Source organism: Rhinatrema bivittatum, chromosome 1, assembly GCF_901001135.1.
Source record: "Rhinatrema bivittatum chromosome 1, aRhiBiv1.1, whole genome shotgun sequence".
NCBI classification, from domain to species: Eukaryota; Metazoa; Chordata; class Amphibia; order Gymnophiona; family Rhinatrematidae; genus Rhinatrema; species Rhinatrema bivittatum.
This window is the reverse complement of record NC_042615.1, coordinates 342,597,590-342,623,595: the sequence shown is the minus strand read 5'-3', so window position 1 is coordinate 342,623,595 and position 26,006 is coordinate 342,597,590. Positions and strand designations below refer to the sequence as shown.

General features: G+C 44.7%; 1 protein-coding gene across 2 annotated transcripts in view; it reads right to left on the bottom strand.

Moving 5' to 3' along the window:
- The window catches only part of LOC115090280, a 94,721-nt gene that overhangs the window by 33,630 nt on the left and 35,085 nt on the right, over window positions 1-26,006 (bottom strand). Inside the window, exons 2-3 of one of the 2 annotated variants that reach the window (XM_029599184.1) lie at window positions 14,502-14,585; window positions 8,036-8,284 (exon numbers count right to left, since the gene is read on the bottom strand). In XM_029599184.1, coding sequence (XP_029455044.1) covers window positions 8,036-8,284; window positions 14,502-14,585 — 333 coding nt within the window. Of the gene's footprint in view, window positions 1-8,035; window positions 8,285-14,501; window positions 14,586-26,006 lie in introns of those variants that run through there. The other variant, XM_029599192.1, reaches the window with a different exon arrangement.

The window sequence follows — 26,006 nt, the reverse complement described above, 5'->3', positions numbered from 1 at the left end:
AGAAACGTCAGGAAAGACCTGAATGGTCTGCCCACAAAACTTAAATACCTTATTTCTAAAGTACTTTTGTAGGACTAAATTTTTCTCCTGCTCCAAACCAAAAGCAACAATCAATGTTGCTCTGGTTTGTATATCGTCCATAGACGCCTCTAGAAAAGATGTTAAATTAGGGCTCTGTTCCGATAACATATCTATTCCCCCCTCAGGTGCCACAACTGCTCTTTTTTGATTAGAAAGATAATAAATCTTAGAAATTAATAGATCTTTAGTTATTCCTAAAATTTCTCTGATATATTTCTTAAATAGTTCTTCCGCTGACAAAAGTCTTGTAATTGGAAAATTCAGGAGACGCAAGTTCTTAGCTCTCAAATTATTTTCTAAATTTTCCATTTGTTTATAAATAATCATAGAATCTTTCATAAATGTGGCCCCAGCACTCTGAAGAGATGAAATTTGAGATATTGAAGTAACATTTGTAGCTTCCAACACTTCAATTCGTTTACCTTGTTCCTTCACCACCTTCTTAACATTTGTAAGATTAATAGTGGACTGAGCTATGGATTGGGATAGTTTTCCCTCCATGTTTTTCACAACCCTCCAAACATCCAGCAGGGTAATATTTTCAGGTTCTGATGTTAATCCCTGGTTGCTTTCCCCTAGGGTCTCTCCTTCTTCCACTTTTTCTCCTGTCATATTTTCTGCTGGTGCACTTGATATTATTGTCTCTGTTAAGCGTGGATTAGCTTGAAACATGCTAATCCCACCGCTTCCTAGAGATTCATTTGGAGCTGGCTCTTGGGCAGGGCTGGCTGATGCACCCGATGATGATGACAAATCAGACACTGTCTCCTTAGAGACTGGACTCACCCTTCTGACATGCGAGTCCATTGGTCCTCTCACTTCTTTTGGTACCGGTGTGGAGGCTACGATCTTTAATTTTCGCTTTTTCCCCATCTCCGGGTCAGGAACTGAGACTGAGAAAATCGCCCAGGGGCGCACCCCTTTGGCGCGCGGCTTAGGCGCGCCGGCGGCTGCGCGCCGCTGCTCACAGCTTTTATCGAGCAGCCCTTCACTTCCGGTTTCCCAAAAAAGGAAGGGGGCGGGGTTCTCAACAGCTAGTCACTCAGTCCTCTCACCCGGCCGCCGAACGGCGCGATGTCTCCACGGTAGGCCTCCGATATTTCCTTGCTGCTCACAGCTTTTATCGAGCAGCCCTTCACTTCCGGTTTCCCAAAAAAGGAAGGGGGCGGGATTCTCAACAGCTGGTCACTCAGTCCTCTCACCCGGCCGCCGAACGGCGCGATGTCTCCACGGTAGGCCTCCGATATTTCCTTGCTGCTCACAGCTTTTATCGAGCAGCCCTTCACTTCCGGTTTCCCAAAAAGGAAGGGGGCGGGGTTCTCAACAGCTGGTCACTCAGTCCTCTCACCCGGCCGCCGAACGGCGCGATGTCTCCACGGTAGGCCTCCGATATTTCCTTGCTGCTCACAGCTTTTATCGAGCAGCCCTTCACTTCCGGTTTCCCAAAAAAGGAAGGGGGCGGGGTTCTCAACAGCTGGTCACTCAGTCCTCTCACCCGGCCGCCGAACGGCGCGATGTCTCCACGGTAGGCCTCCGATATTTCCTTGCTGCTCACAGCTTTTATCGAGCAGCCCTTCACTTCCGGTTTCCCAAAAAAGGAAGGGGGCGGGGTTCTCAACAGCTGGTCACTCAGTCCTCTCACCCGGCTGCCAAACGGCGCGATGTCTCCATGGTAGGCCTCCCAGAATAGGTTTTTAATAATGGAGGAGATCTGGTCCATGGCTTGCTGGGAGCAACTGGCATGTGGATCTGTAGCAGATTTTGAGTGATGTCATTCATCCTGATGGGAATGGGAATTGCTTCTGTGAGGTCTTACTTTCGCAGATAAAATCTCTGAGGATGGTTGAAGTTTCCAGGATCCTTATTCCTTGTCAGGAAATGGAAATCTGGGCAAGAGTTCTGACGTATAAAATGCTGTAGGTGAGGGTGGGAAGATAAGTCCAAATATACGGAACAGTTGTCCTGTGATGAAGCTGATCGAGAACTTATGGAAACAGGTTTGGGAAGAGAGACCCAAGGGGGCTGAGACAATATAACTTGGAAGGGGTCTATAGGCCGGCTTGGAGATCTGTGTTTATGACTATGCAGACTTAGGACGGGTGTGAAATCAGCTTTCCCAACCCTGTCTTTCTTTTCCCACGATGAATGTGTCGAAGAAAGCTTTGCTTGCATCGAAGCTGCTCCGTGTTTATGATGATGCGTCTGCATTGATGCAGATTGCATGGTACGACATGGTGCCGTTTGCACCCAGGCCTCATCCCTTGGCTTGCGCATCAAGGCTCGGGGCATTGCGTCGTGCGTCGAGACCCATGCTGATGTGTCGTGCGTTGTGGCCCGTACCTATGTGTCGTGCATCATGGTAATGGCGTACTTCTCCTCCAACGACTTTTTGGACGGCTGCTACACATCTCGGCTCTGATCCTCCAATGGCGCCGAAGCCTCTGTTTTGGAACTTTTTGTGGGCTGGTCCCCCTATCCTGATTTGGACTTCTTTGGTGCCGCAGTGAGCTCAGACCCTGATGAAGCTGGGTGTTTCTTACCCTTCGGTTCGACAGAGGAAACCCTCCTTGTCACATCTTGAGGAGCGGATTTCGGACCTGGAGATGAGTGGATGGAGCGTCTCGGTGAGGGTACATAGCTACCCGAAGCTGATGAGGCACCCTCTCGGTCCAGAAGGCCAGCTATCTTCACCGCTCTCTGTCTCCTTGCACTAGGAAACATGCGGCCGTAGTCCTTACAGGTTTCCTGGTCATGATCTGGACCCAGGCAAATGTAACAATAATGATTGTCAGTGACGGACATTATGTATTCATGCTGACAATATTTAAATCTTGTTTTTTTTGCAGACATAATAGCACTGAAAATTTCTATTTGGGGATCGCTAGTGTGAAAAAGTTAAGAAAGAGAAGAGACAGGCAGAGAAGTGATAACACATCCGTGAAGAGACCAATACATGCTTTGCACGGAAAGTGCCACGCAGGCGCAGCAGAATCAAAACTGACTCAGAGAACAGAATGTCCGTGAGAGTGCCATCAGTAACGTCATCCAAATAGCATGCTAATTCAACCTGCTTATCGACGGAAAAAGGCTTCTGACTGTGTACCTTCCTGGCAGAATCAGAGTGAAATACAGATCTCACTTACTATGTGCTGCAGTGCAGACAATATTTACTAATTACTTGGGTTTATTTCCCACCTTTTTTGAATACAGAATTCATTCAAAGCGTATGTGAAAAATTAGCTCACAAACGGGTCAATTCAAAGATGTAAAGAAATTTGAACAGCAGCAAATAACCATAGTACCTGAATGTTATTTGCTTTGAAGTAGCTGAAAGGAGGAATGTAAATACAGTAACTAAATCAATAATTAAAACAAAATCACCATGCAACTTGACAAAATAAAGTGTGTCTCAAGGCCTAACTCTAAATAAATCTCCAATAAAGACTATGCTCTAACCGCAAGATAATACTGGTGACAAATAGCACCATAGCAAGACTCTGGATTATAGCTGCATGGCATTCAAGTTAGACAGTTTCTGTAATTAATTTTCAGGTTTAGCATTTAAAGGCCTGAAAGAATAGCCAGGCTTTTATTTGCTTCCTGAAGTCAGAGTAGTCCTGCATTTGCTGGAGCTCTTCTGATAGGGAGTTCCACAGGGCAGGCGCTGCTCCCGTGAAGGACGGATTGTAGGTGTCTGTTTTTTTTATTTCTTTTATTGATAAGAGTATTTATGGAGGAACCGAGTGAACAAGCCAAGCTGCCTCTGACCATTGTCAACCTTCAGGCTGTCTTGTCTCTCTGCCTTATTGTACACTATTGTATATTATTGCTGACCCGGAAGGAGCTCAGCAGGAGAAAACAATGTGATTCCTTATGTTCAGTCCTGCCTGGTGTAGTGTCGAAAGGTGGAACAGAATAACAGATATGCAAGCAGCATAATCTGGTAAAACCACGGAAACTACCAGCTTTAGTTAATCATTCACCTTCCTGCAAAATGTTATCTGGGTGTGAGTTGGTGCAGGTTCCAGGCACAGAGAAGGCCCTGCTACCCAACCCATGTACCACAATGGATTGTTTGAGAGTGTGTCAGCACATCAAATGCTACTGCAGATCATAAATGTACATATAGAGCAAGTCTCCCAGTTACACCATCACCAAAGAAAGACTTTGAGATTTCTCATTGGATTTCCCTTGCCCTCTCCTTTACATGCTGAGGAGTCCAGGCCCAGCACTGACATAGAAAGCTCCCAATATGGCACCATCTCAGCCAGGAGGAGAACAAAAACTTTCTGAACTAGAGGTAGCAGTTATACCAGTCAACCAAGCTCTGTATCTTCTTGTTTATTTTTGCACATATACTTCGCGATACAATATGATTGCCATGAGTGGCACAGGGATTACACCTCTAACAAAAGTTCCTACTATAGATTCCACTGCAAACTAGCCATCTACTAAGGGGATTGTAATAATCCTGGCTGCTAGGCAGCACTCCTACCAGCAGAGGTCCTCATGAAGCCACATTCTCTCCCAATCTAGCCACTTCCTTGTTGGGCCCATGACTCAGCAAGGCCAGCCCTATTTAGCCCTGCCTCTCCCACAACTCTGTGCCTCTTCATCAAATCACCTTGGCTCCTTGCATTGGACACCCTTGCTTTGCCTTCATTCTGCGTGGTCCCTGTGACTTCCATGGCCTTTCTGTCTTGCCTGGTAGTCTCCTTGGCTTTCCTGCCTTGACTTGTGACCTTCTTGGCCTTTCTGCCTTGCTTTGGGGCCTCCTTGGGCTTCCTGCCTTTTCCTGTGGAATCCTTGGCCATCTTGCCCTCTCTTGTGGCCTGCATGCCTTCTAGTCTTGCCTTGCCCTGCCTTGTACCCTGCTTAGGCCTCCTTGTCTGTTGGTTCCTTTTTTGTCTTATATATACCTTGCTGTGCTTTAGTTCCTGGTTACCTATGCTTGTATTTTCCTTGCCCTGTTCCTGTGTCCTCTCCTGTCCTGCCCAGTCCTAATCTTCTCCTGTCCAATCCTTGTCTTGTCTTGTCCAGGCCTTTTCTTGTCCAGCCCTTGTCTTGCCCAATGCTCCCTATAGGCCTTTAGTTCCTGCCCTTGTCTCCCACTACTGCCTTACCTCCAGGTCCAGCCCCTGTCTCCAGCTCCAGGCTTGTCTCCTATTCCAGCCCATGCCTCCAACTCCTGCATGTCTCTAGTTTCTGCCCTGCCTTCCATTCCAGCCTCGTCTCCAGTTCCTGTCGTGACTGACTGCTGTCAGGTGCCATGCCAGGAAAGTCCTGCTGGTCCCCAGAATCTGCAGGCTCAAACCAAGAAGGAGGGGGATGATCAGACAGAAGACATTGTCCTGCTCTGTCCTGAAGTCCTGTACCACTCCTCTTTGGGGAATACCTGAATCCAGCCTGCTTGCCCGTGACAGGGATGAAGATGAAAAAGAGAGAAAATTCTGGCCATATACCTTGACTGCTCTATCTACAGGAGGCATGTTTGCATGCAATTCTTGTTTTTGTGAGTATTACTGACTACTTTGTCTTGCTATCCTTTAAAATGTATTGTTCCACTAGGTGTATATAATAAATCCCTTATTTTGAATTTAAAGAAAGAATCGCTGCTGGGGTCATGTGATGTGCTGGCACTAGAAGGCTGCTCGTTTGCGTAGCTCCCATTCCCCTACACTAATTTTATACTTTCCTTCCAGCATAATATCAATTTTTGAGCTCAAATGGTAGATAAAGGACCCAAGAAGTCACTCCCAGTCTTGTGGGGCAAGCCAGTAATAAGATCTAAGAGATCTTGCAGGAAATCAGTGGTGGAAAAAATGGCCCAGGAGGAAATGGCTTCCAAGGATGAGGCCTCTGCTGAAAATGTGCCCAAATATTCATTTCGCCGGCTACCTTCTGAGTTAGCCGGCTAAATGCTTTTGAATATGGACTGCTGTGTGCTGAATTTCAGCTCACTGCTTTAATGAACAGGTTCCTCCATCAGCCTGCAAAAAGTGCAGTGTGACCAGATTCAGCAAGAAATCAGCAGTAGGGCTGCATGTGATTTTATTTTCAGATAGAAAGATTCTTAGTCATACATTAGGTATCCTGACCAATAAGCAGCACATACACCAGACTGGAAGATAAACAATTTCCCTTGGACTTGGTAACTCTTTTTGGGTTTTCTAAGCATAAGGAGTACAGACAGATGTGACCAAGAGAAATCTGAGGTACGTGGTCAAGAGGAGCCTCATCGGGAATCAGCCTGCAAAGGATAGGGAGACCACTTGCTGAAGGACAGTAACTGTGAGCTCATATGTTGCACAATTGGCAAATCAAGCAGGGCTACAGAACTATTCTGATCTTAGTAAATAGAGAAACGGAACACTGTTCATTTGAATAAGTTTGGGAAATAAAGTGAACCATGCTTGTCCTGTCTGGTAAGAGGAACTGGAGGACTTAGAACAGAAAAGGAAAGTTTTCAGGAAAGAATTGGGCACCACACCCTGTCAAACAGTTTGCACAAAAACAGTTGTGTGTTCTGAGCACTGATCTGATGTTCGTGCTTGCTTCTGCCAAACCTGAGTAACACAGAACAGGAGTTGAATTCAGAAAGTGTGGTGGAATACCATAACAAATGTTGCATTTGGTTTGTGTGCTTTACCTGTGAGAAAAGAAATACAAGGAATTAGAGGCTACAGAGCTAACACAGTCTTACTTACAGGCCGATACAGTCCAGTGTGCTCCGGTGCGCTATTACCCCTTATTCAGTAAGGGGTAATAGCACATCGAAAATGCGCGTCCAACCCCCCCGAAATTAATAGCGCCTGCAACATGCAAATGCATGTTGATGGCCCTATTGGTTATTCCTGCGCGATACAGAAAGTAAAATGTGCAGCCAAGCCGCACATTTTACTTTCAGAAATTAACGCCTGCTTTAAAAAACTGCTTTTCTGTACACCCTCCGACTTAATATCATAGCGATATTAAGTCAGAGGCCCCAAAAGTAAAAAAAAAAGTAAAAATTAAAAAAAAAAAAATTAAAAATCGGCCCATGGGTCAGAAGACGGACACTCAATTATGCCGGCGTCCGTTTTCTGAACCCGTGGCTGTCAGCGGGTTTGAGAACTAACGCCCGCAAAATTGAGCATCGGCTGTCAAACCCGCTGACAGCTGCCGCTCCTTTTACCGCGGGCCCTAATTTGCATAGGCCACCCTCCTGATTCGCGCGCCCAGGAGAGTGGCTTGTGCGCGCGCCGGGAGAGCGGGCGCTCGCCAGCTCTCCCGCACGTTTTTCTGTATGGGTCTGTTAGATTGAAAGGAGCACTGACCCATGAAGAAACATGTTTTCATGGTCAAGACGCTGAATCTGTATAAAGAGAAAAAAAAGGAAAAAGATGTTAGTATTTGTTTCTAAATCAGTGTTGGATTATATCTAGTAATTTGTCTTGATTTACCTGTTTTTCTGAATGAGAGTCCATTTTCGACGTTGAACATCATTTCCCATTCAGCTAGAGCGTCAAATAAAATTTTTATTTAAATAGTTTTGGGGTTTTTTTTAGATAATTTAATTGGTTTCACCTTATCTGGAGTAGCATAATGTTTCCTTATTCTATTGTGTCTCGGCCTCTCCTTCCAGTTTCTGGGGGTACCGTAGACCATAGGGGTTTACCCATCTTTTAAAAGAGTGGGTACAGAGATAGGCTTGCAGCGTGTGTGGTAGGGGACCCCCCCCCCCCCCCCTCCTGTATATCCCTGGGAAAGGCAGAGGGATCCACAGCACACTCTCCATCACTTACCAGCAAAAACTCCCCTGTGCTACCACGATCCAAACAAACAGCAAGAGAAACCTATAGTGGCGTGTGCACGCCTCCCACCAGCCGGTTTACGGTATGTATCTGAGATAATTCACTCCGAGTTATGGGAAAAACAACAGTGGAAATGATTTTGCAGTCCACTGAAAGTTTACCTTGAACTCACAGATAATAGAGGAGAGCTGGTGAGAGCAGTTTGCAGGTTCATCTACAAACAGCTTCTTCATGGCACGACAGGAGCCAGGTGCAAACTTTGTCCGCTGGCACGCCACCTCCTCTGGTGCCTTTTCATCAGAATCCAGTTTGAAAACAGGACAAGTGTCATTGTCATCATAATCGACATCACCATCTGGCAGAAAATCTTCTCTCTGACTTAAGCTCGTCATTTCGTGCCTCATGCTTTGCTGCACAAAACAAGCAGAAAAAAAAAAAAAAGCACAATGTGACATGTGAAGAAAGAAATGGTGTAATCCTGAAAGCTTGTGTACAACATCCTCTTTGAATAACTCTTGTGTTAGCCCAATGAACAGCATCACCACCCTCCAGTTTCCTCCAGGGCCAGGAACTCTCTAATTAGCAAGTGCCAGGGCTTGAAATGCGGAAAAAACAGAGGTAAACGCTGTTTCCTTTGTTTTAAAAACAAAAATTGCCAAATATCCAGATTTTCTCCAGACTGGCTGGAATTGAGACAGTGTCCACTGGAAACTGGAGGAAGATATAAAACAGACTTTTAGCCCTCCAGTTGGCAGCATGGAAACTTCTCAGCAGCCAGAGCAATAAACTCCAAGTCCCCCAGCCAGTGGGCCCACCTCAGCAGTAATATGAGCAGGCAGCTCAGCTGCCAGCAATGGAGGCTGGTAGCTAGATCCTACATCTTCATAGACCAGTGGCAGTGACTCCCAGCCCTTGAGGTTTTTCAGGCACCTTCCCCTATTGTATGCAAATCTATCTTATGCATATTCATTAGGGATAGCCTGAAAATCTGACCTGTTGGTGGATCTCAAGGGCTGGGAGTGAATTCCACTGCTCTAGGTTACCATTGCAAACATTGCTTATCCAACCCTGTCCCTCAGACCCCACAGTTGTTTGGGTTTTCAGGAAAGACTTCCTTTACAGAGATATCCAGGCCTAGGAGCACATGGCTGGATCACCCTCCTAATAGACTGAATTAAGTAATCTAAATTTTGCACAGAGTATCTTAGCAGAGGAGAGAGAAGGTTTATTTCCTTGTCTTTTGTCACAAATTCAGTATCTCATCTTAACTCCTCTCTTCCCGTCTCCTATTCCTGGCCGTCCCCAAACTGTACACACAGACAGAGCCAGCCAAATTGTGCCTTTTTACTTTAAATGGCCTCCCAGCATTCCTTTTGCTTCCTCCTCTGCTGGCTATGTAATGCTGTTTTCTGGGCTGGCTAAACAGTAGTGATATGCATTCGTTGACATTTGTGCATCCATTCGTTTCATGGCTAAGTGTATATATAGTGAATGGATGAATGTGTGTACAAAATGAATGGTGTGCAGTGCACATATGTCTACTATGCACCCGCTTAGGCGCGCACCATTCATTGTGTCCACATTTGTTATATATGTGCTTAGCCACAAAATGAATGAGATGAATGGATACACAAATGTAAACAAATGCACATCCCTACCATTTGTCATTCACAGGAGAGCAAACTTGGGTTTTTATGTATTTTTATATTCTTTCACCTTGGCTGTGGTGGCTTGCAATCTCTGCAGGGTTGAAAACCCCTTTTTAACACGTCCAAAACACATCACTCAGATCCAGACGCAGCTCAGTTCACATTGTAAGGCTCCAAGACACGATAAAGCTTGTGGGGGCAGGAATGTGGTTTATAGTAGCTTGTTACATTCTTAAATAAGTCTTCCAAGGATTAAGTCTAAGTAAATATTTAGTGACCTAAATAACAATCCAACAACTTGCACATTAATTAAGGTAACATTACTCAAGTCTCCTCACTGACTCTTATAATCAGAATGTCTTTTATTCAGCATAACAATTGTGGTGCATATGTCCCAATGCATAGCATTTGGAGACTTAAGGGCTGTCCAATTTGCCACTAGCTGTGTGCAATGAAAAAGGAACTGACTCATCTGGAAGAGGAATTATCTAGGTTTCGAAAATCCTCCTCACAGCATCCAGAATATCAATGCCAACTTCTACAAAGGATTCTAAAACCCAGGGGAAAATGGATTACAGTGGGCTCTGTTAGAAGAAGACCTCTGACCCAGAGACACCCAGTCTCCTTGACTGAGAAACATTCAGGTTATCTGCCACTACTCTCACAGAGGATTCAAATATTCAGGAATACGGAGGGGGGGGGGGGCTCTGATAGATTAAGGCCTGGGAAGAAAAGACGTTCTCTCTTCACACTGATCCCCTTACATAATGACTGTTCTGCACTGGAAACTAACACTGCTCCTCTAACAGACAATAAGTGGACATCTGTAAAGGAAGAAGCCACCCAATGCAACAAAAAAACCTTTAACATTATCAAACCTCATAAAAGAAAACTCCTGGTAGGAGAATCGATCAGAGGAACTAATTTGGGATTTCTTTTCAAAGGCGACACAAAAATTAAATGCCTTCCAGGATCTTCAGCTGAAAGAAATGCAAGTGAGGTAATTGCTGCAATAATAGAAGAAAGTAAAGACTTTAATAACAATGTTATCAATCTGGGGACCAACACGTTGTGCTTAAATGAAATAAGAATGCTTAAAGCCAATAGCTATAGAGAAAAGCTTTTTATTGAATGCTATAAAATAATATAAATCTTAAACATTAAATAAGTGTTGCAATACTTACAACCCCTATGACATGCAAGCACTACAACAAATTACCTCACTATAAACAGTATCCAAGCAGTACAGAAAGATTTCCAGTGTATGGGGAAGGAGATTAACCCCTTTCTGAAATATTACCTGTTCATGGAAAGGGAAAGGAAAGGATAAGCCAGATAGAAAATGTCAATACATGGCTCAAAACATGGCATAAAGAAAGTGAATTTGGATACATTGGAGGCTGGGATCATGTATGGAGCAGTAAAAGTCTATACAGTAAGGATGGCCTACATTTGACAATGGCAGGAAAGAAGATCCTAAGTGAGAAATTCCGGTCATACATTATCAGGCATTTAAACTACAAGGTGGCAGAAGGTGGCCAATTAAATTGGCATGCCACCCCTCAGCAATTCAGGAAACGAGAGTAGATAATAACAAAGTCAATCAGCTTTACATTCCACGCTTAAGCAAAGGAGCAGAAAAGGTGACTGTGAAGATAAGCAACCAAGGGAGGAAAACTAGAAAGTTATGACCACAAATGCTCATAACCTGAGAAACAAAATTCCAGATATAAGTCCGGACAGACAAATCTGATTATCTTTAATTGGGTGACTAGAGAACTGAATCGAGGAAGAGCGCTCAATGTGATTTACTTGGATTTCAGCAAAGCTTTTGATATGGTGAATAATATGAGAAGCTAGGGAGTTGGCACCAAAAGTGGTGGAGTGGATTACAAACTGGATGACTGACAGGAAACAGTGGGTAATAGTAAATGGAACCTACTCTGAGGAGAAAACGATCTTGAGTGGAGTGTCACAAGGATTGGTATTGGAACCGGCTCTGTTCAATATCTTTGTGAGCAACAGTACGGAAGTGATAGAAGGTAAAGTTTTTCTATTTGCTGATGATACGAAGATCTGCAACAGAGTGGACACTCCTGAAGGAGAAGAGAGAATGAAAAGTGATTTAAGAAATCTTGAAAAGTGCTCGAAGATTTGGCAGCTGGAATTCAATGCCAAGAAGTGCAGAGTCATGCATCTAGGATGCAGTAATCCAAAAGAACTGTATGCGATGGGGGATGAAAAACTGATGGTACGAACCAAGAGATGGATGTTGGGATGATAGTGTCTGGCGATATGAAGACAGCAAGCGATTTGACAAGGCGATAGCTAAAGCAAGAAGAATTTTGGGATGTATAGAGAGAGGAATAACCAGTAAGAAAAAAAGAGGTGATAATGGTGAGACCTCACCTGGAATACTATGTTCAGTTCTGGAGCCTGTATCTCAAAAAGAATAGAGACAAGATGGAGGCAGTCCAGAGAAGGGCAACCAAATGGTGTGGAATCAGTATCGGAAAACTTATGAGGAGAGGCTCAAGGATCTAAACATGTATACCCTGGAGGAGAGGAGGTGCTGGGGAGATATGATACAGACTTTCAGATACCTGAAAGGTTTTAATGAGGCACAAACGTCAAACCTTTTCTGTTGGAAAGAAATCAGTAGAACTAGGAGTCAAGAAATGAAACTCCAGGAAGGATGACTCAGAACCAACACCAGAAAATATTTCTTCATGGAAAGGATGATGGATGCCTGGAATGCCCTTCAGGAGAAGGTGGTAAAGATGAAAATAGTCAAACAGACATGGGATAACACTAAGGATCCATAAAGACTGAAGGACAGAAATGAAGAAAAGAGGGCATGGGGATAACTTGCTGGTGCTGTGGTTACTAGCCTTAACCAATAAGCCTTGATCCTTTTGATGCTGTTGCAACATTGCTCTCCACTTCAATGGCAGAGGGAAAGGGGAAGTTGGATTCAGACAACAACCAATGAGGGCCCCAATCTTTACGGTCTGGGGAACTGATAAGCATGGGGGAAACCTACATGGAGCAGCAATTACTACCCTTAACAGAAGATAAGGGATTATTTAACCAATAAGCCTTGATGCTTTTGAACTACTACAACATCACTCTGACGGCGGTGGGGGTGGTGGTGGAAGGGGAATTGGATTCAGACAACAACCAACATGGGACCTGACTTTTATAGTCTGGGGCAGTGGTTCTCAACCTTTTTTCCAATGTGACACAACTGACGGACAAAGCTCACATGTGTGACATACTGCCCGCAACAAGCCAGTCTTTGTATGCAGTGCAACAAAGGAAAAAAAGAAATCACCAGTCATAAAATAAAGCAAGAAATATAAAATCAATAGCAGTAAAACCATATTAATAAAAAGAGCAGATTATTTCAAAACAACTGATGAATGGAATATCTAATAATTAAAAACACATAAAAAATTTCTAGACACCAATAAAATATTTCAAAACAGCAGACACACACAAGACCCAATAATTAAAAATAATAAGGATTAAAAAATGATCTGCTCTCCATATCTGGAAATGTATGAATTTCAGGTGCCCTGAGATTGTTATGAATTAGGATTGGGGGGGGGGGGGAGGGTTGCTTGCAACTTTCTCTTCTCTCTCAGTCACAACAAGCTCTCTCTCTCTCTCACACAGGCTCTCAATCACACAATTACACACATGCTCTCTCTCTTTTATATACACAGACTCTTATACATACACATGCTCTCTCTCACACATACATACTCTCAATCACACACACAGGCTCTTAATCATACATTTACATATATGCTGTCTCACACACACACACACACATACATGATCTCAAATACATATGCTCGCTCACTCACTCACTCTCTCCCCACCGAACTAGCGGCAGCAACAGCCTCCTCCTCCTCTTCCAGCCCTCGTGGCCTTGAGAAATGAGTCTCATTGGCCACGGGAGCTGATGTTGCTCCCCGTTTTGCTCCGGGCAGGCACTGCTCTTCTTCGGGCTGGCGATGCACTCACTCGGTCTCTTCTTTCCGCGCGCATGGCCGCTGCACTCCATTTCCTGTTCCGGGCCGCCGGGGTAGGAAGAAGAGACCATGCCAGTGCCGCTGACTCCAGCTCTCCTGCTGCGTTCCACCAAGGCTATCAGCATTCTAAACCTGGGCGAAGGAAGGGTTCAATTTCACTGGGGCAGGTGGAGCAGCTGGGCCAGCGATACAGCAGTTGATAACCGCTGGTCCTGGGTACTGATACTCACACATAAGTTAAAATGTACAGGACTGCTTCTAAGGCCAATTCCATGAGCAAAAATGCATCAGCACTGTCTGAATTTTCAAGACGGCTTTTCACCCAGTAAAAATGTTGCTAGCAGTAAATTTGTTATGGGTTATTATTTTATTTTTATTTATTTAACACTTTTTTATACCAACCTTCATAGTAATAACCATATCGGATCGGTTTACATTTAGCAAGGGTATAACTAAAGCGTCAACTAAAGTAATTAAACAATAGAGGTGAATAAGGCAAAGTTACATTCAACAAGGAGTAAAGAACATGGAAGCTTAAATAGCTGGAAAGAAGGTAAAGGCAGGTAATAATTATGAAATACAATAGAGAATACGGGTTAAAGCTAAAGCGCTTTAACCTGGAAGTACCAGATTATAAGGCTTGGGAATAACTGCATGGAGCAGCAGTTGCTATCCTTATGAGAAACATGGGATGTTACCTGCACGGCACGGCAGATACTACCATAAGAAGCTTGCTGGGCAGACTGGATGGACTATTTGGTCCTTTTCTGCCGTCATTACCTTGTAACTGTCAACTGTTTCGTAAGGGAGAACATTCATCTGATATTTGGTTTAAAATAAAATATTCAACATAGCCATTGACGCTCCACTAACACCTTTCACTCTCCTTTAACCACTTCTGGTATATACGAGAAACGCAGAAAGATAAACGTACTGACCTGTTCGCTTGCAGTTAGCCCAGAAGGAGGTAATCCGTTATCCTTCCAACTTTTCCTCATACTATTAAACAGCCACAAAATCACCTGGAATATAAGAACATAAGAAAGAAATGCTGTGTGGTGTCAGACCAAAATCCATCGACTCCAGCATCCTGTTTCCAAGAAAGGCCAGTGCAGATCACATAAAGTAGATCTGTTTCCAGTTACTCACTCCCAGGGATAGCGGTAACTTTCTTTTGTCTACCTGGCTAATGATGTTTTATGCACTTCTCCAGGATCTTGTCCAAACCTCTTTTAAACCCCGTTATGCTAGATGCCTTGATTGTGCGTTAAGTAAAAAGGTTCTGTAACACCCTCCTACCTTGCACCTGTCACAGAGGAACAGACAGGAAACTAAAGATTAAGAATGACACCTTTTGAGACAACCGCAAGATGGTTGCTCTAGCTGGGTCCCTGCGCCATGTGATCGTACTGTGTTTCAGAATACATGACTTTAAGAGCTAATGGATGGAGGAGGAGGATTTTTTGAAGGAGCCTGGGATTTTGGGGAAGAAGTCACTTAGAGAGAGACAGAGAAGGAACACAGGCAGGCTCTGTCTCAGCTGAAGGAGATCTGCTAACCTCTGCAGGGATCTTGACAGTGAGTTTCCTGCTAAGGTTGGGCAGTTAAACAAAATTAAAAAGCCAGATATTATAAAACCAGCTTGTAGAGGAAATTGCTGAGTCCCCTCCACTGTTGTTTTTCTGGAAGCTGTGGTTTCCTGCATCACTAGACAGAAGTGCTGGGATCAGACAGTGTAAGGTGAGCTGCAGGAGTTGCAGAGTTCCCGCAGTATTCGCTGGAAGCTGTTTGCTGCATTTCTAGACAGAAAAGCTGGCATAAAGGCTCCAGGATTTGGAGGTGGAGATCCAAAAACTATCCAGTAGCCTTTGGGAAGCGTGAGTACTCTTCTGACCCCACCCAGGGAAATAGACTTTGGCACAGGGCCTTCTGGTGATTTCTGAGCTGCTGTTTCACTATTCTGATATCGAGGTGTTTGGTGGATTCTCAGGGGCAACAGTCATGGTATCTCCTACGGGGAGGAGCCCCGTAGGGAACTGAAGCACCGGGCTAGACTCAGATGCACAAACACAGAGAATATATCTTTTATTATACAGCTAGTGTGGTCCACCAGCGATGGCAGTAGAGAGTAGATTAGATGGCAACAGTCTGTGACCCTTGGCGTAGGAGACCCATCCCACAATGGTGGTGTAAGGCCCCGATGCAGATGTCCAGTAAGGCACTGTAGGAGAGACAGACTGGCAGATGTTATTACACACTCCCTGGTAGCTGAGTAAATAGAGTTCCCAATGAGCAGTAGAGAGAAGATAGGTATTACCAGTCTGTAATCCTCGGCAGAGGAGACCCATTCCACAATGGTGAGCAGTGAGGAGCTGTAGATGGACAGACTGGGAGAAGTTGTACTCACTCTCTGTAGCTGGTAGGTAGTGTTCCAGCAGGTTGAAGAATTGGTAGCAGGCACCAGAATAGACACACAGGCCCTCGAAGAGCGAGTACCTGTATTTAGGATAGGCACCTGGCAATAAGCAAAGGGCCCCTGAGGAGCAGGTACCCAGGTTAGTAGAACCCCGGAGGGTGATGGTGGTTTCCAGCAAAGTAGAAGAAGCAGAGCAGCTTCAGACCGGAGCGAATCCAATCTGTTGCTAACTCAGCGAGAGTCAGCAAATGGGTAACCTTTTGAATACGAAAGCAGTGACGTCACTCGAGGGGGGTGCCCCCGAAGTTCGCGCCAACACTGCTACAAGATGTGAGGCGTGCGTAGTGCGTACACACACACCTTAGGAGGCCTCAGGTCAACATGGCGGGACGCTACGCCAGAGCCGCTCCAGGAAAGCCGGAGGGTGTGGCAAGGAGACGCTATGGACGCCATTCTCCCAAGGCTGGTGAAGGCTGAAAAGAGGAGAGGCATGTCGGGCGAAGCCGTCTGAGATCATCGGACGCAACACTGACATTCGCCATTACTTAAAAGATAGTTATTCATCGGCATCATCTGTAAATCTAGTTATGAGATGTTTAAACATTAACCTTTGAATCCCCAGCCCCATCATTGTACCTTAGGGGTGGAAGGGGCATCTTCTTTGCTCTTCCCAGTTATACCAGCATTATGCTTCCATATTGTCTATCCCCCTCTGAAAGCCATGGGCACTTCACATGGCTGCAAAGTCCTGTGGGACAAGGAACATTCAGCATCCCAGTACACATGTGGAGAGGAGGACAATTGTGTTTGCTTAAGAACATAAGAAAATGCCATACTGGGTCAGACCAAGGGTCCATCAAGCCCAGCATCCTGTTTCCAACAGTGGCCAATCCAGGCCATAAGAACCTGGCAAGTACCCAAAATCTAAGTCTATTCCATGTAACCATTGCTAATGGCAGTGGCTATTCTCTAAGTGAACTTAATAGCAGGTAATGGACTTCTCCTCCAAGAACTTGTGCATGGGTAAAGCTGGGCCAGGTGATTACTGTAGTGATAAATCCTCGAGAGCTATAGCAAGCTCCCTGATAATTCAAAGCTATACCAGGCCTGGGTACTAGTAAATATAAAGATGTACAATGTCCATGGTTGATTATTCTAAGAGCAGAATGAAACTGCTCACACTGATCATGGATGTTACTGCTTGTATATCCGTTTAAACCTTTTCATGCACAGCTTCTAATGCAGTCCTGGTTCGTGTAATAATGAAAGCAGTGCTGTTTCATTTTCAGCATGTTTGTTGGCTCACGGGAACAGAATCCCTCAGGAGCGTATTCACAGAGGGGGAATCTGTTATTACACAGACCACAGCCCTGGAAGGGGCTACAGTACTTTCTAGGATTTCTTTTAAATCTGCTGGTTGTTGGTTTCCTGGAGAGTCCCTTTATTTTAGTTTTATTTGAAAGGCTAAATAATCATCTTTATTTAGCTGTTCCACCCCACTCATGATTTTATAGCCGCCTATGATGTCCCCTCTCTCAGCTGTCTCTTTTCCAAGCTGAAGCGCCCTAACCTGATTAGCCTCTCATCATAAGGGAGCCATTCCATCCCCTTTAGGTTCAAATTTGTTTTACTGAAAGATGCAGGACATCACACATGACAGCTGGTTGTCACTTCCCAGCCCCAATGTCCAGCCGAAAACAATCTTCAAATTTCCATAAACCCTCACCCACCCAACCCCAGCCTGAGGAAAAGAACATATACATGAAACAAATACTCCATGACCATGACGTACATACTTACAAAGATAACGGGCAATAAAAAGTAACAGAACCTTCAACACTCAAGGAAACATAAATCATTCAAAAGCAAACTAAATGCTCTATGTGATATTGATTGTAAATATAGATCCTAAATTAGTAAAAGCTCCTTCTTTTTCTTGGATTGTTTTCACAAATTTCTCAAAGACACAAACTTGGTGTCACAAGTTTCTCCATTGCATTAACGTTGGCGGGTAGTCCTCCATCCAACATTGCAGAATACATTTTTTTGCCAGCAGAACCACCTTCCGGATCCACAGCTTAGTTGAACCTGCCTCCGCTTAAAAGTCTCTGGAAGTCTTCAAAGAGAATTAAAATCCTCTCCGTAGACAGCAGGACCCCTGTCACTTCCCTGATGTAATCTCTCAGCTCCTTTCAAAACTGTTGGCTACTGGAACAAGTCCAGAATTGATGACCCAAGGTCTCTATCGCAGACCTGCATTTGACACATTGAGCAGATGGAGAAAGCTTAGTTATATAGGCAAGTTGATGCGACAAATAAAACCTCCTCAGGAACTTATATTGAGTTTCATGTACAGAAACATTACGAGAAACAGACTTTACTCTCTTAAAACATTCACTATAAAAGGATTCAGTAAGGGTCATGTTTAGTTCCTGGTACCAATTTTTTACCAGCTTATCGTATATTGAAGTTTTAAGTTTCTCCAACAAAAAGGCATGAGGAAAGAGACTGTATGTCTACTAGGGACCTGAAGGTCAAATAGCTCCTCCAACAGTTCCCTGTTCTTGTCTCTCAAGTCACTTACATCCAAAGACTGGATGTAGTGTCTTGCTTGAAAATAGGCAAAGAGTTGTTTATGATCTAAGTCAAATTTTTGCTTCAGATCCTGTAAAGAGTGGAGCCACCCCTCTAGATCCAAAAATTGTGACAATGTCTTAAGTCCTTTGGATTCCCAACTGGTGAAGACCCCCCCCCCCCCCCCCATTGTGTTCCAGTGCAAAGTCTCTATTGCCTTTGCAAGGTAGGAACTGTGAAATGCATAGATTATTTCAAATGTATGCTCTTGGGCTGCCGTGACTGCCACTGCCATTGCCATATCACTCACTTCCTCGGAAGCTGAGCTTGGAGGCAGCAGGGTGCTAGCTGCGCCCGTCATTTTTTGCTCACTAGGCCTTGCCTTGTATCTGTCCTGAGCCACTTTTGAAGCCATTCAGATCCAGCTGAGCATGAAAACTGCTCGCAGCTAATCCATCCCTTAAGGAGGGTGATAAATCTGGAGGAAAATCCATGGCAGAAAGAGCGTAAAAGGTGGCATGTAAACAAATTAGGGAGTGGAGACCCAGAGCATTAAAGAAAAACATTCTCATTCCACCATCACATCACGTGACCTCCCCATCCCCTTTATCATTTTAGTTGCCCTCCTCTGCCTCTTTTCTAGTTCTGCTATGTTGTTTATGAAATGGGGCAACCAGAATTGCACCCAATATTTGAGGTGCGGTTGAACCATGGCTGAATACAGAGGCAATATATTTTCAGTTTTTTTCTTCATTCCTTTTTTCTTCATTCTTAACATTCTACTTTTTTAACTGCCACTGAACACTAAGCCAAGAAGGTCAACATATTGTCCACAAGGAATCCAAGGTCCTTTTCCTAGTGTTGACTCCTAACACAGAACCCAGCATTGTGTACCTATAGCTGGAATTATTTTTCCCTATCACCATCACTTTGCACTTTTCCACAATAAATTTAATCTGCATTCGAATGCCCAATCTTCTAGTCTCACAAGGTCCTTCTGCAGTTCCTCGCAATCTGCTACTCTTTTAACAACTTTGAGTAATTTTGTGTAATCTGCAAATTTGATCATATCACTCATTGTTCCCATTTTCAGATCTTTTATAAATGTGTTAAAGAGCACAGGTCCTTGTACTGATCCTTCTGGTACTCAACTAATGACCTTTCTTCATTTGGAAAACTGAGCCTCTGTTTCCAGCCTTTTAGCCAGATTCCAATTCACAATAGGACATTGCCTACCATCCCATGACTTTGTAAATTCCTGATGAGTCTGTCATGAGAGACTTTGTCAAATGCTTTCTGAAAATGCAAAGATTTCCCTTTCCTAAAATCATGTTGACTATTTAAATTTTTTTTTAAAGTGTGACATATATACTGCGCTTTCTAAAAAAAAAAAAAAAAACCTGCTAATTTTATCATGTACAGTAAATTTTAGGAAACTGAAACTTCTCCTCCTCTGTGCTTATGCCTTTGCACTTACTATATACCCTGGGCCTCCCTTTGTTGTTCAGCAAATATCTGTTCAGTTCTGAATTTACAGCACAGAAACATGTAAAATGACAGCAAATAAGGACCACTTGGTCCAGCCACTCTGCCAATTTGTTCCTGTCACATGTGCTATAAGAACATAAGAAAATGCCATACTGGGTCAGACCAAGGGTCCATCAAGCCCAGCATCCTGTTTCCAACAGTGGCCAATCCAGGCCATAAGAACCTGGCAAGTACCCAAAAACTAAGTCTATTCCATGTTACCATTGCTAATGGCAGTGGCTATTCTCTAAGTAAACTTATTAGCAGGTAATGGGCTTCTCCTCCAAGAACTTATCCAATCCTTTTTTAAACCCAGCTATACTAACTGCACTAACCACATCCTCTGGCAACAAATTCCAGAGTTTAATTGTACATTGAGTAAAAAAGAACTTTCTCCGATTAGTTTTAAATGTGCCCCATGCTAACTTCATGGAGTGCCCCCTATACTTTCTATTATCCGAAAGAGTAAATAACTGATTCACATCTACCCCACTGGGCCTGTGGTTTTCTCCCTCCCTTGCTCTGCCACTATGTCCCCATCATTTTGATTAACTTTGGAAAATATGGGCCAGATTTTAAAAGGGTTACGCACATAAGGTACGTGTGTAACCCTTTTAAAACCCCCCTGTGCGCGCCGAGCCTATTTTGCATAGGCTCGGCGGCGCACGCAAGCCCTGGGACGCGCGTAAGTCCCGGGGCTTGCCTGGGGGGCGTGCCGGGGGCGTGTCAGGAGTGACGCGGCGTGTCTGGGGCGTGTCCGGGGGCGTGTTTCCAGCCTGGGGGCGTTTTGGGGGCGGCCTGTGTCGGGGCAGAAGTAACTTTTAAGATAAAGGTAGGGAGGGGGTTTAGATAGGGCCGGGGGGGTGGGTTAGGTAGGGGAAGGGAGGGGAAGGTGTGGGGGGTGAATGGAAAATTCCCTCCAAGGTCGCTCCTATTTCGGAGCGGCCGCAGAGGGAACGGACAGCACGCGCAGGGCTCGGTGCGCACAAGGTGCACAAATGTGCACCCCCTTGCGCGCGCCGATCCCGGATTTTATAAGATACGCACGGCTACGCGCGTATCTTATAAAATTCTGCGTACTTTTGTTCGCGCGCGCGCGTAGATTTGTAAAATCTACCCCCAAATGTGTTGTAGGGTCTTAATGACTAGATACCAGCGTCAAAGAAAAGAGTGAGTGAGTTTTACAGCTGCTTGCTTCATGGCCATTTGCAATCACTGTCTATATCTTCTGTGCAAACTGTGGCCGTGGGTGACCTTGATGCAGGTTATATTTCCTAAATAAAGTAGCGTGGTTGCCCATCTTAATGTGCCAGTACTGGATATAATTTGTCTGCAAGGGTTTGTGAGTTTGTGGATTTTTAGGTAGCATGTGGAAGGAGCCCAAAATGCATTTCCACAAGAGAAAACAAACCTTCAATACACTGGATTACAATTTTAAAGAAAAAACATATTTCACCTCACCAAGTAGAAAAATACCCGGTAAACTAGAAATCTACACAAAGAGTTTCAGACACAGGGTTAAATCACAGCTTTCCAGCAAACTGAAGACAATTCTGTATAACCTTTTCTCCGCTAAATATTTCTTCGACAGGACCCTTGCCCAATTTCCTTCAAGAAAAAACTCAAAACATGGTTATTCAAACTAGCGTTTCCAGAACCTGCATATTAATCAATATATTCTCACCTTAGTCTCAACTCATCCCTACCAATCTCCTCGCAAGTATGATTGATTTGCTACTATGCGCTTTCTATCTCGCTCTTATTCACTCTAAACACTCGTTCCTATATGAGGGCCTCAGATACCCTTGGGTCTTGTTTCTCATGTCTTTCGTTCTTTTCAAGCCCTTTGCACCTCATCTTCCTTCCTCTCTCCCTTTAATGCAACCAAGCTCAAGTAATTGAATCGACCGCTTATTGTAACTGTATTGCTATGTAATTTCAATCTGTTTAAGTTGTTACTTAATTTTTATTTTTATTCTATGTTACTTAAAGTTGCTTAGTTGTTTCTTGTTCTATGTAAAGCCCACAGGCAAGTTTTTCTGTTCACTGTAAACCGGTGTGATTTGTATCCAATGCAAGAAGATCGGTATATAAAAGCTAAAAACAAATAAATAAATAAATAAACAATTTTTTAAAAACCCTACAAAATAACCTAAACATTATCATCAAGCCAGCAGACAAAGGATCTATGATAATTTTAAATACACAAAAATACATAGAAGTAGGGTCGGTACTTCCATTAGACAACCTACTCAATCACCTAGAACACCAAAATTGGTGGTGGTGGTGGTGGTGGTGGTGGTGGCAGCAAAGTTCCACCAGCACAAGGCCCAGAGTGGTGCAGTGCCAGAACCAGTACTGCCCCAGAAGGGAGCACAGGGCTGGAGCCACTGTCACTAGTAGAAGGGGCCACTGTGTTGGAAGTAAGCTGGGGAAGGGGTGAGGGTGCAAGACCGTAGGTTCGCCTAGGGAGTCAAATAGAAGAGGGACACAGACAGCTCTCAAGCAATACATTTTACAGGAATCTGATTGACATACCTACACAGGAATATAGTAACCAACTATTGACAAAGCAAGTACATCCTCCTCTGAAAGATCCAATACCGACCCATCCTTCTACAATCTACCCCAAATCCTCAAACTTGGGATCCTTAGCAGGCCAATCATACCCGGTATCAATACACACTGACAGAGGAAATATCTGGACATAAGAGGGGATTCTCAAACCCGTGGTGCACAACACAAACAGCCTCCTACAAAATAACACAGACTTTCTAAACAAATTAAAGGATATCAAGTAGCCAGGGCCAGCTTTTGGGGTGTGCGACCTGTGCTGCTGCACAGAGCGCCATGCTCAAGGGGTTGCCGCTGCCCCATCATGCCCGCTCCCTTCGGTTTTATGTTTGCAAGCAGGAGAGTCAGGAACAACGTGCAGGAAAAAGGAAGCTTCTGTCTGTGGCGATACAGGAAGTCTCAGCCTGCAGGAAAGAGGAGGAGGGGAGGCGAGACAAAAGGGGGGATGCTGCTGGGCGGGAAAGGGGAGGGAGAGAGAAAAGATGATGACAGGGGGAGTTTGAGGGAAAGATGACGGACACTATGGGCAGGAGGAAGTGAGCATTGCAGAGTGGATACTAGTGCGAGGCAGAGGATTAGATAAGAGCGCGGGGGGGGGGGGGGAGAGATGGATATTCTGTGCCAAAGTCACTGCCACTGCCAAAAGGAGGGCTGTGCCAGAACTGCTGCCAAGAGGAAAGGGAAGCGCCAAGTTCAGATTTTGCACAGGGCACCAGTTAACCTAGAGCCAGTCCTGCATTACCGCTCTCCTGGTCACAATGGATGTAGAATCACTGTAATGAAACATTCCCCGTGCACATGACACAACCGGCAGTGACAAATTTCTAAAGGCATCCGCCCTGGACCACTAATTCACACTAGAAACAGTTACAAACTTAATCAAATTGATCCTAACCGACTATTTCAGCTTTAATATTGGCATCTATCTTCAGATCGTGGGCATTGCCGTACGCATCAGGATGACATCCTAGCATGCTAACCTTTTCATGGCAGAACTGTAAGAGGCATTGTGAATAAACATCAGACCTGACCCTTTAAGTATTTCTGGGATATTTGTAAGGAATAGTCTGATCCCTTACCAATGCGTTGTTCCCTTTTTGTAACAATACTAAGGGACTTGCAGTTTTTTTTAGACCATCCCTTGAAGTGTCCTCCCAAGGTTGGGACTGGTCAGCTTGGCCCTATAAATTGACGCTGAGCACGTGCAAAAGGCAGAGGGTGTTGGAGCTGAGCCAGAGTTAGAAGGAGTATTTTGGCTGTGGCCCCTTGCTAGGCCCTCCCTGGCCTGGAGAAGAGAAGGGAAAGGAGGTTTTTGTTGGAGAGGTTGACTTTTTGGAAGAAAGATTTTTCTTGATCCCTGTTTCAGGAGGGAACCTCCCCCTGCCTGAGGGAAAGACAGTCTGGGTGCATTATTTTCCCTGCGCCAATCTGAAGTGGGATGGTGATTTCATCTGCCCAGAGAAGAGACATTTTGAGATAATTGGTTTGGGAAGCTTGTGGACTTTGCCATCCAAGGTCCCAGGAGTTTTGATTAACATTGGAGATATGGAGACTTGGCCTTTTTTCCAGAAGCCCACTTTCAGTCACCCAGGAGCAGAGGCGCGTACCTAAAGTATTTGACACCTGGGGCAGATACTTCCTTTGGCACACACCCTCCCCACCCACCCATATATAATTTTAAAATTTCCGACACATCAATAAAATATTTCAAAACAGCAGAATTCAAATAACACCCAATAATTATAATAAGGATTTTAAAAATCTCCCGCTTTCCAAATCTGTCATCCTAAGATTGTCGTAGAATGGGAGCACGCATGCACACACACACAATAATGACCCTGTCTCACAAACACACACCCAAACATACATGCTTGACGAGAGATGGAAGAAGCATGTGTGTGTGTGAGAAAGAGATAGAGGAAGCATGTGCGTGTGTGTGAGAGACGCACACACACACACATACATAGGCACTCACTCTCACAGGACCAATGTCTTGCTCTCTCACACACATTTTAGACCTCTTCTTCGGTGGCTGGCTCTTCATCTGCTGCCGGCTCCGGAGAAAGGCCGACGGCACCACAGGCCTTTGCTTTTGCTGGCGGGGAGTAGGAACCCCGCCAGCATGTTACTTCTGTACATCGCCGCGAGACCACGGCAATGACACCCTTCCCCCTGTTAGCACCAGGGGCGGATCACCCTCCTCACGCCCCCCCTCCCCCACCTTAGTACGCCTCTGCCCAGAAGTATAGGTATTGTTTGTCCCTACCCCACAAAGATTATTGACTCAGAAAACAGTGAAGTGAGAACAGGCACTGTGAACTTTTGTGTTTTCGTGAAGATTCCTGACCTTTATTTTTTTGAATGGACTGTGCGGTTATGTTTTGTTCAGTAAATTTTATTTGAACACCACTGCCAGTATCCTGACTATTTTTCATTCTGAAGGTAGGAACCATCCCTGTGAACCAGCGGACAGTGAGTATTAACTTATGGGAGACGTCACGCCCGCCCTTCCATGTGCTTTCATTGGCTTGAGCGCCTGTCAATTTGGGCGCTCAAGCCCATGAAAGAACGCTTCGCTTCGCTTCCAAGGCCGTAACTCAGCAGTCTTTTTTTTTTTGGGGGGGGGGGGGGTAGGGTTAGCTGTCAGCCAGAAGTCGAGCTGGCTCCCAGCTCCTCTCTCCCATTGCCATAATCTCTGCCTGTAGATGGTTAAAGGAAACCGCGCCGTGGAGTACCTGCTGGAACATCATCGAGAGCCAGGAGAACCGGGACCTGCACGGGGGGGACCGCTGCAAGCCGCTTTCGCCGCCGGCTGCCCCCTCCGGAGAACGGCAGAGAAGGTTGAAGGGGCTGAAAGCAACAAAAAGTAAGTTGATAACATGTCGAGTAGCTTCGGGAGGAGGGGATTTTAGGTTTTTAGGTTTCCTTTTGGGGGAAAGTTTGCCGTCTACCCTTATTTATTTTATTTATTTATTTAAAATCTTTTCTATACCGTCGTTAAGGTGGGTACCGTCACAACGGTTCACAGTAAGGCACATAAAGCAGTGCAATTAAAATCTTTCAATTTACATAGGTGCCATAAGGTTCGGTAACATAGTTTTAATAAATGTAAATTGATAAATGTGAAAAACATCATGTCCAGGTTAATTCTATGGCAGTTTTGAGTACAAGACTCGTTTTATAATTGTAACTTATTTAGTGATGCATTCTCTCTTAAAATAAAAACAAAAAGCTACACACTTGGTGATTACTGTTGTGTGTATGGGTGTTCCTTGCGCTTCCCTGCCTCTAACGCCTACCCCTACCCCTGCCTCTAACGCAGGGGTAGGGGTAGGCGGTAAGTTAGCAGGTT